This window comes from Homalodisca vitripennis, chromosome 7 (genome assembly GCF_021130785.1).
Source record: "Homalodisca vitripennis isolate AUS2020 chromosome 7, UT_GWSS_2.1, whole genome shotgun sequence".
NCBI classification, from domain to species: Eukaryota; Metazoa; Arthropoda; class Insecta; order Hemiptera; family Cicadellidae; genus Homalodisca; species Homalodisca vitripennis.
The window spans coordinates 70,172,401-70,188,812 of record NC_060213.1 but is presented as its reverse complement, the minus strand read 5'-3'; the positions used below and the strand labels follow the sequence as shown (position 1 = coordinate 70,188,812).

Below are 16,412 nucleotides of genomic sequence, written 5' to 3'. Positions count from 1 at the left end.
ATTTTTGAAGTTCAAATTGGGTGCATGATTTTAAATTTGTCCTATCTTGCAAATAGTATATCATACAGTACAAAGAAGCAATGATAAGTTTACTTTGGAAATCAAGCCCCTCTACCCACAATTAATACCTTACATAAATAAGCACTTTGTCTAAATACAAATTCAATTTTTATCTTACATTTCTTTGAGACAACACTGTATATATATGACTTTATTTATATGACTGGACAAATGTATGAATAATTTACAGTATCGTTGCAGGAATGAACACATGATTGTCATAGTTCATAGTAAATTCAAACTAAAATTTATAAATTCGAAAGTGTCTTTGTTTGTTTTTTTTATACGTTAACTATTCAACAGATTGCGCTGAAACTTTATATGGCTATTTCTACGGCCCTAGGTATTAATAGAGGCTTACTCTTATTTCAAAAATCCCTGCGGACTCCACTGATCTATAAAGTAGCGAAAAGTCCCATCTTGGCCTCTAAAGCTATGAAATATTAATCGAATTAGTATGGTAAGTGTAATCAACTGTTCTGTGTTAAACATTGATTTATGACAGCACAATTATATTTTTCATTAATTTTACTAATATGTTCAATTTGTATACGTTTATAGTGTGTAAACTGTCTGTGGAGTTACCATTAGTTTTCACAACACAAGAACAAGAAGAAATATAAGTAGTAGTGTTATAGATGAGTCGCTTTGAAAGCGACCTGGTAAGTGGATGAACAGTGCGTGGGGGGGAGAGAGAGAGAGAGAGAGAGAGAGAGAAAGACAGAGAGAGAGAGTGTGTGTGAGAGAGAGATGTGGCGAGGGAGAAGAAACGCGGACTCACTTCCCCCTCCACATTCTATAACAACTACTCCTCAGTCGCCACATTAACACTCGTAGGATATGTGTTACGCAACAGCTGTTTTACAAACCTAGTAATAATAACAACAACTGTTAACAATAAACATTTGTTCAAATACTTATTAATTATCTAACATATTAAATGGATGCAATGGACTATTCTTAACATAAATAATAATATTTGTTATTTCATAACAAAGAGAATAAAAAAAACAGCGTTATGTTCCAAAACACTAATGCAGAGAAGCAAAGCACTCGGTTCCCACTTGTGTATTCTAAAGGAAATAGATGGAGCAGTGAAAGAGGAGGTGGCGGTAGGCGTAGTCGAGCTTCTGCTGCTCCCTAATGCTATGCGCAAGAAATCTTCGCGCAGGTCGCTTTCAAAGCGACTCATCTATAGTTAGTTAGTGTTAGTAAGACGTAATTCGATTAGTCAATAGGATTGTGGACGCAGCCAATTGGCTGTGGATGATAGGAGGTAAAGATTAGGATAATGAAGTAGTAAGAGGTTAGTGTTAGAAGGCCTGGCTCGGCCGATGGCCATGACACGTATCTTATAGATAAGGAAATTAAGTAAGGGTGATCAGTAAGATAATGCAATTAGTATGGTTAGTGGTTATTAATGTTAGTAGATAAACTAGGTACTCTATTTAGGTTCTAGAATTTACAGTGTAGGAGCAAACCACGTAAAATGTGAATAGAGGCTCTGTACTCGAAGGAGCCAAATTGTCCCAGTGTGAGAGATTTTACAGTGTAGGAGCAAACCACGTAAAATGTGATAAGAGGCTCTGTACTCGAAGGAGCCAAATTGTCCCAGTGTGAGAGATTTTACAGTGTAGGAGCAAACCACGTAAAATGTGATAAGAGGCTCTGTACTCGAAGGAGCCACATTGTCCCAGTGTGAGAGATTTTACAGTGTAGGAGGAAACTACATCAAATTTAATTAGAGGCTCTGTAGTCGAAGAAGTCACATTGTCCCAGTGTGAGAGATTTTACATTGTAGGAGCAAACCACGTAAAATGTGATAAGAGGCTCTGTACTCGAAGGAGCCACATTGTCCCAGTGTGAGAGATTTTACAGTGTAGGAGCAAACCACGTAAAATGTGATTAGAGGCTCTGTACTCGAAGGAGCCAAATTGTCCCAGTGTGAGAGATTTTACAGTGTAGGAGGAAACCACGTAAAATGTGATAAGAGGCTCTGTACTCGAAGGAGCCACATTGTCCCAGTGTGAGAGATTTTACAGTGTAGGAGGAAACTACATCAAATTTAATTAGAGGCTCTGTACTCGAAGAAGTCACATTGTCCCAGTGTGAGAGATTTTACATTGTAGGAGCAAACCACGTAAAATGTGATAAGAGGCTCTGTACTCGAAGGAGCCACATTGTCCCAGTGTGAGAGATTTTACAGTGTAGGAGAAAACTACATCAAATTTAATTAGAGGCTCTGTGCTCGAAGGGGCCACATTGTCCCAGTGTGAGAGATTTTACAGTGTAGGAGGAAACCACGTAAAATGTGATAAGAGGCTCTGTACTCGAAGGAGCCACATTGTCCCAGTGTGAGAGATTTTACATTGTAGGAGGAAACTACATCAAATTTAATTAGAGGCTCTGTAGTCGAAGAAGTCACATTGTCCCAGTGTGAGAGATTTTACAGTGTAGGAGCAAACCACGTAAAATGTAATAAGAGGCTCTGTGCTCGAAGGGGCCACATTGTCCCAGTGTGAGAGATTTTACAGTGTAGGAGGAAACCACGTAAAATGTGATAAGAGGCTCTGTACTCGAAGGAGCCACATTGTCCCAGTGTGAGAGATTTTACAGTGTAGGAGGAAACCACGTAAAATGTGATAAGAGGCTCTGTACTCGAAGGAGCCACATTGTCCCAGTGTGAGAGATTTTACAGTGTAGGAGGAAACCACGTAAAATGTGATAAGAGGCTCTGTACTCGAAGGAGCCACATTGTCCCAGTGTGAGAGATTTTACAGTGTAGGAGAAAACTACATCAAATTTAATTAGAGGCTCTGTGCTCGAAGGGGCCACATTGTCCCAGTGTGAGAGATTTTACAGTGTAGGAGCAAACCACGTAAAATGTGATAAGAGGCTCTGTACTCGAAGGAGCCACATTGTCCCAGTGTGAGAGATTTTACAATGTAGGAGCAAACTACATCAAATTTAATTAGAGGCTCTGTAGTCGAAGAAGTCACATTGTCCCAGCGTGAGAGATTTTTACAGTGTAGGAGCAAACCACGTAAAATGTGATCGCACCTTAGAAACCCTCAATGATTTCCACTAGTGTAATATACTCGTAATATTACAATGATAAACATAATATGAGTTATGATGAAGGAAATTACTCGTACAAATACATGTATTATGCATATTGCGTTGGACTTCTATTTTATAAGGAAGCAGTGATTTGTAACGTGTAGTGAGCAGGAGGCAGATTTTGCTTGTCATCGCTGAAGTCAACACGCAAACGGTTATCAAGGACGGAGGAGTATTAAAATCAATTTGGTCGCCATCCTGCTGGTCAGACCTGCTGTGACAGCTTAGCTGGTGAGTACCTTGTGCTTCATATATTTCAACTTTGTACCATTATAGCTGAAGAGATAAAGCAAAGACACAATAAACAAACCTTAGTAGTATAACGTAAGAACGATTCGGTTCGTGTTGATATTATAATTAGTTACTTTTCTATCCTGTCCGTTAGATTATATTGTTATGTGTCAAAATCAATAAACAAATAACTTCATACTCCACAAGTAATTGGCTTAATAATATATTCAACACACTACTACAAAAACACATGTGTACAACCATAAAGTTACACCATCAAACCATGCCCCCAATTCTATTTTGCCACCATAAAATAAAATATAGAAACCTATTTTATTTTCACGACCACTCGTTTTTATTGCTTATAACTAATTTAATTTAACTATTATTGCATGTTATTGCATGAAATTTATTATCTAACAGTAATGTTAGTTCCCTACACAAACCAAAGGGTTTGGAAAGATTTTAAACAATGTTTTAAAACATTCAATTTCAACTATAACATTTCATGTGTTTAATAGGTTTCACTAAAATAATTTGTAAATATTAAACTATATATAAATAAATGTCCACATTTGTACAAAGTAATTATACTTTGCAATTTTTTAATGAAAAATCTGTATATATGTTCGAGTTTTTTTAGAAATCTTTGTTAGACTGATGGTAATCTTTAATAACTTTTCAAATTCAGTATGTAATAAGATACTTTTAAAGTATGTCTTATTTCCTTAGCGATATTTTAAAGAAGGTTTTAGTAAATTTCTCAAATTTTAGAAAGCCCTTTTACATTGCACCTACCTATAATTTTATAAAACCGATACAACGGAGTATCGAAAGATTGAACAGAACGTAACGAAAGAGTTTTCAAAGAGATGGAATACCCTTTTCCCTTTTGACCCCACTAAAATCACTACGTGTCCTTCAACCCAGTTTCAAGTGTCTAGGACCGTTCTATCAAGAGTTACCCGGCTATACCAACCGAGGATATATTTTGTATAAATAATATATACAATGATAAGAAGTTAGTTTTTGACGATAGAAAGTTTGAGAACGAAACAGAATCTTTCAGAACATTTGCCATCGTTCAATGATACAAAAAAATCAATAATACTAAGTTTCTTATCTGCAATCTTATCTCTTCCTCAGGTGAATAACTAACTTAACACATAATTACAATCTAGATTTAAATAAACAAATCAAACCAGAGCGTTGTGACACGCTTGAGTCAGGATCACCATGTTGTGTGTCAACTTCACTAACTCTAAAACATACACTTAATACAAATAAAACCCAACACTAATTATTAAAACTACAGAATATAGGTTATAATAGGTCTGCAATCGCCGACTAACCATCTACGATAAAACACAAACATTGTGACCAAGGTTTCCCCATAGGTTAGGTTGTTATTCACTTGAGGAAGAGATTAGATTGAACATCTCGAAATTTAGTGTTACTGAGTTTTTTATCTTTGAACGATGCCAAAATCATGTTTCCTCAACGTTGAGAATATAGTAAATAAAGTTGCAACAATATCATAAATTGAATTTTACCACCCATTATGGTGTTTATTCCTCACAGAATTATGATGTTTCAAATTTAAGTTGTTCAAAATAATTTAAGTTCAGTTGAAATTGTTAATTTCTAAAACTTATATTGCTGTGATCCTCAGATACCTAAGAAGGACCTACTTTTGAAAAATCACAAGTACAGAAAGCTTCTTTTTCATGTGTATCGATCCACAACTACTTACTTTCCACCAGTGAGTGAGTTTTGTATTTTCAGAATTTGACGATCTTACCAAAACCAAAATGTGGGACTGGATTTTGCTCACAGTAGTCGGATTGGTGACGATCGTCTACTGGTACCTGAGACGACATCACAATCATTGGGAGTCCGTGGGAGTCTACACTCCACCTGGTGTCCTGCCAGGAGCTGGTCATTTGAAAGAAGCAGCCTTATTCAAGAAAAGTGCCGGTTGGATTTTGTGCGAGATGTACCAGTACGTTCACATACTTCCTTCTCAGTGTGCTTCTTTTTGAACTGGTAGAAAAAAATTATATCAAATTGTATTTGAACATACAATTTTTTTAACTTTTGATTTAAGATAGATTTTACACTGTTGCAGTCAAAACAAGAGTCACCCTGCTGTCGGTGTTTATATTTTTCGCAAACCCGCCTTGATGATACAAGACCTGGACCTGATCAAAGATGTGCTTATCAGAGAGTTCTCAAGTTTCCATGACAACTCATTCCATTTAGACGAAAAACTGAACCCCTATGTCAAAAAAAACCTCTTCATGGAAAAAGGTCAAAGGTATATTGATAACAATGATGTTTTACTTTGTGTTTTACAGGCTTTAAATATTTATATTACTTGAAATAACCACAATTAAAAGATAGATACATTAACGAAACCGCATGGATTTCATTTTTAATTTACAGGGACGCTGTATCGTATGTGGCATAATATCTATAACAGATATTTCCATAACATTGTCCATAATAGGATTTTACTCATTTTAAAGGTACCTATCTCAAGGATGAACATAAAAATACAGAACCTGTTTTCGTCATAGACTAACTAAAACCAGATAACTAAACCTTGTGGTGGCTAATTAACATATATGACATTTTTAATGAAGAACGCAACTCTAGATTTTACAATTATTAAATGTGTTGTAAAATGTTCATGTACGTCTCATTCCTTGCGTCTGCAAAACCATGTGAATAAATAGAAATTTAATTGGCTAGTGACTATAATTTAGCATAATATGTTCCCTAGATTTTAAGGTCACTATCTTAGAAGTATTCTTATTTGAATAAGTATATGTGAGGGTTGAATATGTATACTGTGAATTTGTATATGATATTTGGATATTATCACACTATCTCTAAATCTACGTTATTTTCGAAATTTCAAGACTCTATATATTCGCAAAGTTAGTTAAAATTTTAAAATATTTGTACATATGAGACAAGAAATTGAGTTAATACAACTTTTAGATAACAAATATGAGATCCATGCTCTTTCCATCTATTTTTCTGTATTCTTTGTAGGAAGGCACGAAAAGTTCTTTACAATTTAGTTCCTATGTAAATAACATTGCATGTTAAGCTAAAATATTCAAGCTTTTCATGAGACCAACTATTCCAGCAAAGTAATTTCAAGACATTAGTTGATAAATTTTATATTATAAACTTTCAGTATATACTCTGTTTACAATTTTTTTATTCTATTTGTTTTTCTCTGGTACCAATACCAAGGTTTACCAATAGCAATACCAATACTCATAAGACCAATGGAACCAGAGTATCTTTCTCACAGACAGTAATCAAGATTCCCAATGAACTACTTCATAAATGGCAATAGCGGGACAACGGCGGGACTCGAACCCGGATATCTCATTTGCCAGGTGAATGTGCCACCATTACCTCTATATAATATATACAGGCAAGTGAGAGATCCGGGTTAGAGTCCCGGCGGAGCAAGTACTTTTTGTGATTCAATGTTTATTGAAAAATTAAATAAGTCTATTGCCATTTATACAAATTTGATTAATGTAAACAAAAGTCGTTTGACAGGTATTTGGTCTTCTGATCATATGTTAGTTATATGTTAAAATATATATATTCTTTTCGATCGGGGCAACAAAGCAAACTCAACTATGGCGTTTGAAATACCTTAGACTGGATTAAGTTACAATGCCGTATTGTGTTAAGTTAACTAATTTCATTTATCAAAATTTTTAATTTTTAAATCTGTAAATAGATTTAAAAAATAAAATGAAATGTTGTATCTTAGTAATAAGCTACTAGGACATTACAAATATATTTTTTGGCTCCTGGTGTTTTGATAGCTTTTTTGCATTATGTGTTGTAAAATAAAAGTTGTAGTTGTAAAAATAGTATGTATGCGTATGTTTTGTGCATTAATAGTATCCACGAAATATGAATAGTGTAAATTAACTTCAGTCTTACAAACTTAGAGATGTTCTGATCTCAAAACTTCACCCATTGGTGTTTGCAGTTGGAAAACCTCTCGTCAGCTGGTGGCCCCGGTGTTCAGCAACGCCAGAATAAAGACCACTTTTCCTCTAATCCAGAGAGTATGTAAAGAGTTCAACGAATACATGGAGAAACATCTTGATGAGGATATTAACGTGCGTATGTATGTAATTAGCAGTAGGAGCTTCCAGCTTGTTTTTATTAATTTGGAAAGAACGTTTTTTAGTTATCGCTACTATATTTATAATATAAAACACTTCATAGATACATTTTGGGTTAAATATTTCGGCCGTTTTAGTGGGTTAAACCTAGAATAAACACTTCACTGTAATAATTTTCACAAAAATTTGGTTTTTAAACTAAACATGGATTTAATAGATTTTATTTAGTTTTTTGAACGGAATATTTAAAAATGTGTGCATAATTTATTATACTATCATAAATAATTACGTGCTAAATACAATTTATTATAGATGACAATGAAAATATATATACCATAACTTCACTTCAGCATCATGTGGGTAAAAGGCAATAAGAGTTGAGTGTATATTAACACTAAGGGAATAAAAACAATGGCTAATGGCGAAAAATGTTACAAATAATTCCCAGCACTCAAAAAACAAAATCTATAACATACATAACATCAAAATAATGCAGGCTTTCATTCATACAACAACAATAGACTATTTAACTTAAACAATATTAAACAACAAGCAGTATAATACAAAGTGCTAAAATAACAAGGTTCAACAAAAACAAATAATGATAAACAACAATAGCAAGTGTAAATCAGTTGTTTCGACAAATAACAATATTAACAAAATAAATAATGAATAATAATAACAACAGCAAGTATTAATTAATTAATTGACAAGTAAGACTAACTGATGATACGAAAAAGTATAAAATATAAGTATGTAAATGAGACAAAATATTTTCTGTTTCACTTCACTCTCTAGAAACCCGCACTCTCAGAGGCTCGGTCACAATCCTCAACCGACTGTTGACCGTTTGGTTATTACTTTAACTTAACAAGACGACCATCGGTTAATTTGAAATTACAACTTTAAAAATGTATACAATCTTATATTTAATTTAAAATCAATATTTCTTCCTCTTGCTTCTTGCCAATTTACAAATTTGGGCTCGAAATTGAAAGTGTCATGTTTTAAATATGCAGATTATGTAATTTGTTGAGAAAAAATTGTGGGCTACTTATTGGTTTTAAGGGTGATAAATTTATTTAGTGTTAGCAACAACGCATTAAACAATGAAATAATTTTGTTAACCTTCGAGGACGTAAACGGTTTTAAAGCTTTGAACATTATTAAGCTACATTGAAACATATTTTCTGACTAATTTTGAATAAACTTTTATTTATAAAGCAAAATAAAAACAACCAAATACTCCGTCCAGGGGAGGGTGTCAGAGTTAGAAGAGTACAAACTGTATTTAAAGTTTTTTTATTTAAGATGGATTATTTGAAAGGGCAAAAAGGATTTCGAACATTTTCCATCATTATATGTTACAAAATGTATAACATAACGTTTTAGGATTTAAAACTACCCTCTTCCTCAAGTGTAATAAACTCAATACATAAAAATGTGCTTAAATGCCTGCAACGTGTGGCAATTACAAACTAACCTTTACAAGAACCGCTCGGAGTCCAGACTGGAGAAAATGAACCTAGTACCCGTCACTGCACAGAAGTCGAGAGCATAAAAACACGTGACACCTGCGCTGGCTGTAAGGTGTATCACTAAACATTTTGGAACTGTTTCGTTGGAGGGGGGCTATTTACACCCCTTATAACGGGGTGCAATCTAGTCAACCTCAAAGATCAAAACTTGCCTAAGTACATCGTCTTATATGTACATGAGCGTAGATTTCAAGCCTCGATATTTGGATTCTTATATATGATGATGAAACAAATAATTTTTTTTAAAGGTAACATTGATCTCCTTCTGCCAGTCCTCATTGTTCACTTAGCCTGTGTGAGGCTTTTATCTCCCCCAAAAAAGGAAAAGAGAAATAAAGTATTGCTAAAAGAGTCTACAGCAGTATTTAAAACTGTACGTTCTTTAACTCAGATTCAGATTAAGTCCAACGATTTAGACCATGCGGCATCCGGCTCCCTAATCAAAATGCTTCATCACACTTGGACAGGAATTAATGTAATAATTAACTATTAAATGTAATCTGTTGTCTACTGTAATGTAATAATTACTATTAAATCGAACAGATAATGAGAAGTGGCTTGCGGTATTGGAACCATCCGTTTTGAAATAGCTGAATGTAGTCAGACATTATGAGGATTCTTCTTCCAAAGTAACAAAATGGAATTTTTCATCGTAAAAAGTTTGGTTACCGAACCAACCCGCAAAAAATATATTAGTGATCAAGATAAAACTGTAATACTTTTTATTATTTTCATACATATTGCTACATGTCTAAACTAACTATAACAACACATGTATCCCTTGTTTGCTGCAAGAATTATCTAGTAAGGGTTGACAAACAATTCATACTATAAAGTGGAATTTATTGTAATAAATCAATTTTTTAGAAATAAAACTTAATTAAATTAACACTGTCACGGATTATTAATCTACGTCTTAAATAAATATTAATGCCATTATTATATGATGTGAAAGAATTCATGTATGATTTCAGATTCATAAAGCGATAAGCATGTTTACGTCAGAGATCATAGCCAAATGTGTGTTCGGTCTAGATGGCAACGTATTCTACGATCCAAACGCAGAATTCTACCAACAAGGCCAAAAACTTTGGGCGGGCTCATTTTACAATCCTGTGATAATGTTTGTGGCATTCTTTCTCCCCTTTGTCAACAAATTGCTTGGAAGAGGGTAAATATGAGGGTTAATGTTCTTGTGTGATTTATATGAACATTGTTAAGGCTGAATAACATGAATGTTAAAGCTAATTATTATTCATAGATAGCTTTCACTAATTATTTGGATTTCATATTTTAATTTAGCTAAAACCAATAACCGCTTTAATTTCAGACTGTTCCCGAATGATGTATTAGACTTTTTTGCCAACACAATCAAGCAAACGGCAGAGTACAGGAAGAAAAATCCTGATAAAGTGCCAGATGATTTTATTCAATATTTTCTAAACATGAAAAACGAGAATGCTGGTAAGAATAGTTCGTAATGCTGTATAAAAGCTCAAGGGTTGAATGTAAACTAAGTTATTTAATAAAAACTTAGTGAAAAGCTTGTTTTACATATTATAATATAGATTACGGTTTTTATACCTCACGCTCTTATTAGAACTAAATTTGTATTGCATATTTTGTTTTCATAATTGCATGTGTGTCAGCTAATATTAGTATTTCTTCCAGGAAATTGTACATACTTTTTATATATTCTACATTAAGTTTCTTGTTAGAGACATACATGATTAATATCGCTATAAATTTAATTCATTATGTCCCTTTATATGAGTAAGTCACTTCTATAATTACACACTACTTTTGTTAAACTCAGGTTCGTGCCAAATCAAATCTAAACAGTGTTGTTATTAAAAGTGTATACCTTTGTTAAAATAAAACTAGCAGGCTCATTTCCTACGTGTAGTTCGAATTTTAAATACGAGTATATGAAATTAAATTAAATTAAAAATGCCTTTATTAAAGAGGTGGAGTTAGGGCTATTTTAAGCCCTCTCTACCACTCAACGCCATATTGTATGCAGAAAATTTACAATAGTTTAATGCAGTTTTGGTAAATTATTAAATTTTTCTTTAATAGAAAAAAAACAAAAACACTTAACCTATGCAAAATTAAATTATCTTAAAGTAAAAATCTATATATTTAAATGAATACTTACATATTTAAATGAATACAAGATAATTCAAAATGAAGAGCAAGAAGCAAGAAACATTCAATCACTCTAACACACCGGTTGGCCACTTGACCACAACAAGCAGCACCGCCTGTCACCCTCACAGGCCCCCCAGCAGCAAGCCCCTAAGCCCCTAAATATAGTGTATCTTCTTGAGATAATTCAATTCAATTGCTTGATTTCGATTTGGTTAATTTTTCGCGGACCACAACAACAAAGCATGTTTTTTATTTAATATGGCATTGTTTTACTAAAACCACTCTCCATCTCAATTAGAGAGGGAAAATAATTAGATGGGTTATTATAAATGATCGATTTATATTGTGGTTTTAAACAAAAAATGTTTTTATGGTACTTTCTTTACTCAAACCTTTAAAAAAAAAACCGTAAATTTTATTAAAAATTTTGACAAACACTGATCATACGTAATAGTCACATATGATTCTCGGTAAAATCTTATTAAGGTCACGTTGCTGTGTTATGTGCATTGTTTTATTTCAAGGATTTTATATCTCAAGAAGAAAAGAACAATCAGCTAAAATAAGAAGTTGAGGATGTTTCCTTGTGTTTAAGATTTTTATAATACAACCATTATAACATATAATAACAAAATAATCATCGAAACCGACTCGTAATTGTTACAAAAATGTTGTAGTATACGTGTAGTAAAAATACAAAATAAATATTTACAGCCAAATCAATCTATTCTTAATTATTTTTTTTAATATCTTGTTGCAGGATTCACCATCGAAGATGTGATTGCCCATAGCTTAACGTTCTTCACCGATGGATCTGAAACCTCATCGGTGGTAGCCAACTTTCTTATATATGAGTTGACAGTGAACCCAGACATCCAGGAGGCTGTGAGAGAAGAGGTTCTGGCCATGGAGTCCTTCAGCTTTGAGTCCATTTCTTCACTATCTCTACTTGATCGCGTTATCCAAGGTACAGAGTTGTATTTCCTGAAAACTTCGTACTAATTGTAATTTGTATATTTTCCGACCTTCATATCCTCATAATTTACGAAAGAGTTTTCACATATTTTGCACTATTACACACAAAAATTTTCTGTCAGAAAAAAATATACATAGAGCTCATGTGAATTTTTGAACATGATACTTTTTTATTTACAACTAATTCAAACACTAAGTATGGGAATAGAGCTTATACGTAAAAGTCCGTTAGCATTCATAGTTTTGCAAAATTCTATCACGATACTTACGTTAAGGTCTATAATTAATTTAAACAAATTTTGTCCTTACATAATTTTCAATGTCCACTGTATTTCCAAAAGAAAATAGGTACATCTCAACTTAGTCATAGTACATATAAACTAAACTAAATATTTTATTACTCAGGCTATGTACAAGAAATGCTAAATTATGGAAACAACACAAAAAGTACTCTTTGATGAAGCGCAATTTGAGAGTTTTATTACCAGTTCAGGAGTGCCACAAGGCTCCAGTTCGGGTTCACTGTTTTACAAATCAATGGCAATCTATCTTGAATTGCAACATCCAACTTGACGTTTATTATGTTAAAGTTTTTCTACTCCTTGTGGGAGTTGCAGACGATTTATTTTTTCAATCATTAACTCTTCTGTAGGAAAGGCTGAAATAAATCACAAGACCCTGAACCTCAGCATTATTGTGGTTGTTCCTTTATTTTTTTTATAAGATTTGAGGCTGTAAGATTGTGAAGAAACGTATTGTACAGGATCTTGGTATTTCCATTGTTTCCAAGTTAATTTCCTTTAAACACATACGCAGAATTGTTTCAAAAGCTTGAAGAAACTTGGTCTAGTGGTTTGGATCACAAGGTTTTTAACAACAAAGAATCCTGCAAGATACTTCACGGATTCTTAACCGGAAGCCTTCTTGGGTGTACCACCGTTATCTGGAACAAGAACAGATTTTGCAATGGAGGCTGCGCTGAGATGATTTCCTTCGTATATGACCTAAATATTTCCTGAAGTTGTTTCAGTGGATTTACAAAGCTTTCTTGTGCGGTTAAACTTTTTATAGACCTCGTAACGTTCACTCTTAGAGGAAAACTTTTAGGTATGTACATTCCGCAGGAGATATCTGCTTTAGGTAGTCCCTGTTTTTGAGAAAGAGACCAGATAATTTGATGCACTGGAATCACACCCTTACCATTTATAACTTTTGAAAAACTGTGTTGAAACTTTTTTAACTTGCGTGAAAGTGTGATGTGTGGATGTGCACACAGCTTGTTTTCAGTAAGGCAAAATTGTCTCAAGGTTTGCATGCATGACCTTGAACTTTCTAGAGTTTTGATAGGGAACCATTGGCCAGTGGAAGGATCGGTGATGTGACTTGAATGGAAGCTTCATAAAATAATACAATGTTATATTTTCAAATGATAAAATTAATTCCAAGTGTGCCAAAGAGGGACATTTATTGGTACTTAATTAAAATAACTAAAAATCAACTGGCTTTCGATGAAGAAACATTTCAGTATCTTCAAAGCGTAAGAACTTCACATGCATGGTAAAAGTTATCTCGCTAAAGGTGTAAACAATAGGATTTTTTTATTATATTAATTACCAATAATTAATTTATTACATTTTTTTGTTCTTAGAAACTTTGCGCAAGTACGGACTTTTCATTATGAGCAAAGAATGCACCAAGGACTGCGTACTAAAAGCCGGTGGTCGATCATTTCCAGTCCGCAAAGGGCAAGAAGTAAGTCCATTTTATCATTAATATACTCAATATTGTACCTATAGTGAGCTTTTTCATCGAATAGCCCATCATTATTCCAAAAAGATGGTTTCAATATTTCGATTACTATTACGTTAAGGAAGTCGTATACAATTATGTAGGTTATTTAAAACAGATTACCCTTAATAACTTACAGTATATAAGATTAGATAAAGTATACAATGTAAAACGTTAAGAAGTAATTTATTTAGTGTCTTGATATACACAATTTTAGAATATATATATATATATATAATTAGCAGTTTTTTATTAATGTGTCTAACACCATAATAGTCCCAAAATACTTTTTAAATTTCACGTAAAACTTCGGTAAACTGTTTTAATATACCAGAAAATTAGCGACGTAAAAATGTTTAGTAAAAATTTATCAGAAAATTTTTGCGATTTAATGTTTGCAAGAGTAGTGTCCTAATAAAATCAGAATTTCGTGGGACCATTGATTATGTAAATGTAATCAACATCGAAATCACTAGGAATATTGGATGCATAAAAGGAATGCATAAACATTAGGTGTGGCATAACGCTGTCACTTATGCCTGTAATATTAAATTTTTACCAATACATTTTTTTAATATGTTCCTACTGAAAACCGATTATATACCTTAATCGTCTTATAATTATGAACTAAATGAGTGTTAAAAACCAAACAAATTATGAAAAATAACATGTAAATATTGTTATTTTCAAATATTGTAGATTCTTTTTGGGATCTTATGAGACTAAGGAGAAATTTAAACAACGTTATAAAACAAGAGGGATACAAACATGTCAATAATCTTTTTATATATAAAAAACAAAATCTACTGCCTAACTCATCCTGAGATTTTTAAAGCCACAAAACGCACTTAGAAGAAATCTTGTACTCAAGTTCCTCTTACTTGCTGCTCAGTAAGACATTTTTGCTTTAAATTTTGCAGTCTAAACACGTAAATATACTATAATTTCAATAAAATATTAAAAATCACAAAAATTATATTCCTGTAACTTTTACACAAAGTTGGTCTTACTTCTTAGGTGCTAACAAAGAAATTACAGAAATTTACGCAGCATCGAAACACATAGTTTGTGCTCTATTATTCCGTTACGAACAGCGGTTACCTTCTACTAGCTCGTATAAATAACAGGCACATAAATACTAATAAAGAGGAGCTTGCAACAAAATGTTTTCAGAAACGTGCAAATTTTTTATTAGAAGCAAAGTTATTGAATAGAAAATTTAAATACTTTTCACTAAATGTTTCCCTATTAATCAATAAAAATGTATATACTTTATTCCTTCAACCGATATTGATGATTTATGTTTAACTAAAAGTCTTGAAAACAACAAACCACCTGAAAAATAATAAAATCAATAATTTCGATATCAAAGATATAAAGTTTCAGCTTTTATTTACTTAAAATACGTTACAGAAGTCTTATTTGTTTTAAATTTACGGAAGGGGGAGAGGAAAATAGTCAATAAAAAATATATATAAACAGTTTTATATTTTGTTTCTTGAAGTATTGTATCAGTAGCGAGGCTGCTTGAAGGTTATATTCAGTGTACAGTACTGAATTTAAAAGATGGATTTTGTTGCAAAGTAGCCATTTGTATACATATTGGGCATAGTACTGTAATACATATTTTTCGTGATCTACTCGTATATGCTGAGGGGATATAAAACTGGATTTAAAATCAGAGAAAACATAACCAAATATGAGTATAAGGGCCAGGATTTTTAGATAAATGGAAATTTTTCTAGGAAAAATAATAACCATAGGTTAATAGTCTTAAAAGTACGGCGCAGGGATCATATAAAGGATTTATTACTGTAACGATAACTTATGACTTCCATATGGTTTTGCACAATTTTTGTTTTTTCATAAAGATAGGATAACAATAGTTTGTTTCATAAAAAGGACAATAGAATTCTGTCTGTATGCGACTTAAAGAATGGTAGTGCTAGATCCTATGAATCCAGTAAGATTTTTGATTACTTTGTTTCAGGTGATAATACCAGTGTATGGAATCCAGAGAGACCCTGACATTTACCCCGATCCTGACAAGTTCGATCCTGACAGATTTCTGCCAGAAAATGTCAAGAATAGGCACCCCATGACCTATCTGTCTTTTGGAGGCGGCCCCCGCTTGTGTATTGGTAAATAGTTACTTGAATGTCTGTTTATAGAACGCTCTTGTTGTTCGTACCTAGATAACTCGTTGTATAAATATGTATTAAATATAAAATTTTATTATATTAATGAATTCATAACTGGTAAATAATTTAAGAACGATTAATCACTGTCTACGTTTCCCAATTTCACAGACAAAGACATGCTATATTTATTATTTACTTTATTTTTTTATTTTATAAGTAAGAACTACAACCACACTCGT

The 16,412-nt window shown here is 32.8% G+C and overlaps 1 protein-coding gene across 1 annotated transcript; it reads left to right on the top strand.

The window, feature by feature from the left end:
* The first annotated feature begins 3,261 nt into the window (after window positions 1-3,261).
* LOC124365964 (cytochrome P450 6j1-like) lies at window positions 3,262-16,196 on the top strand. Its single transcript, XM_046822117.1, has 9 exons — window positions 3,262-3,411; window positions 5,197-5,413; window positions 5,540-5,728; window positions 7,442-7,574; window positions 10,093-10,289; window positions 10,449-10,582; window positions 12,030-12,236; window positions 13,893-13,996; window positions 16,023-16,196. The coding sequence occupies exons 2-9, from the start codon at window positions 5,223-5,225 to the stop codon at window positions 16,179-16,181; spliced, it is 1,314 nt and encodes a 437-aa protein (XP_046678073.1). The 5' UTR covers window positions 3,262-3,411; window positions 5,197-5,222; the 3' UTR covers window positions 16,182-16,196.
* The last annotated feature ends 216 nt before the right edge of the window (window positions 16,197-16,412 follow it).

Excerpts from the sequence above, each read along its gene's own strand:
- LOC124365964 (XM_046822117.1), top strand. The coding sequence starts at position 5,223 with ATGTGGGACTGGATTTTGCTCACAGTAGTCGGATTGGTGACGATCGTC. Across the intron at positions 7,575-10,092 it reads ATCTTGATGAGGATATTAAC|ATTCATAAAGCGATAAGCAT; the intron begins GTGCGTATGTAT and ends GTATGATTTCAG. Across the intron at positions 12,237-13,892 it reads ACTTGATCGCGTTATCCAAG|AAACTTTGCGCAAGTACGGA; the intron begins GTACAGAGTTGT and ends TTTTGTTCTTAG.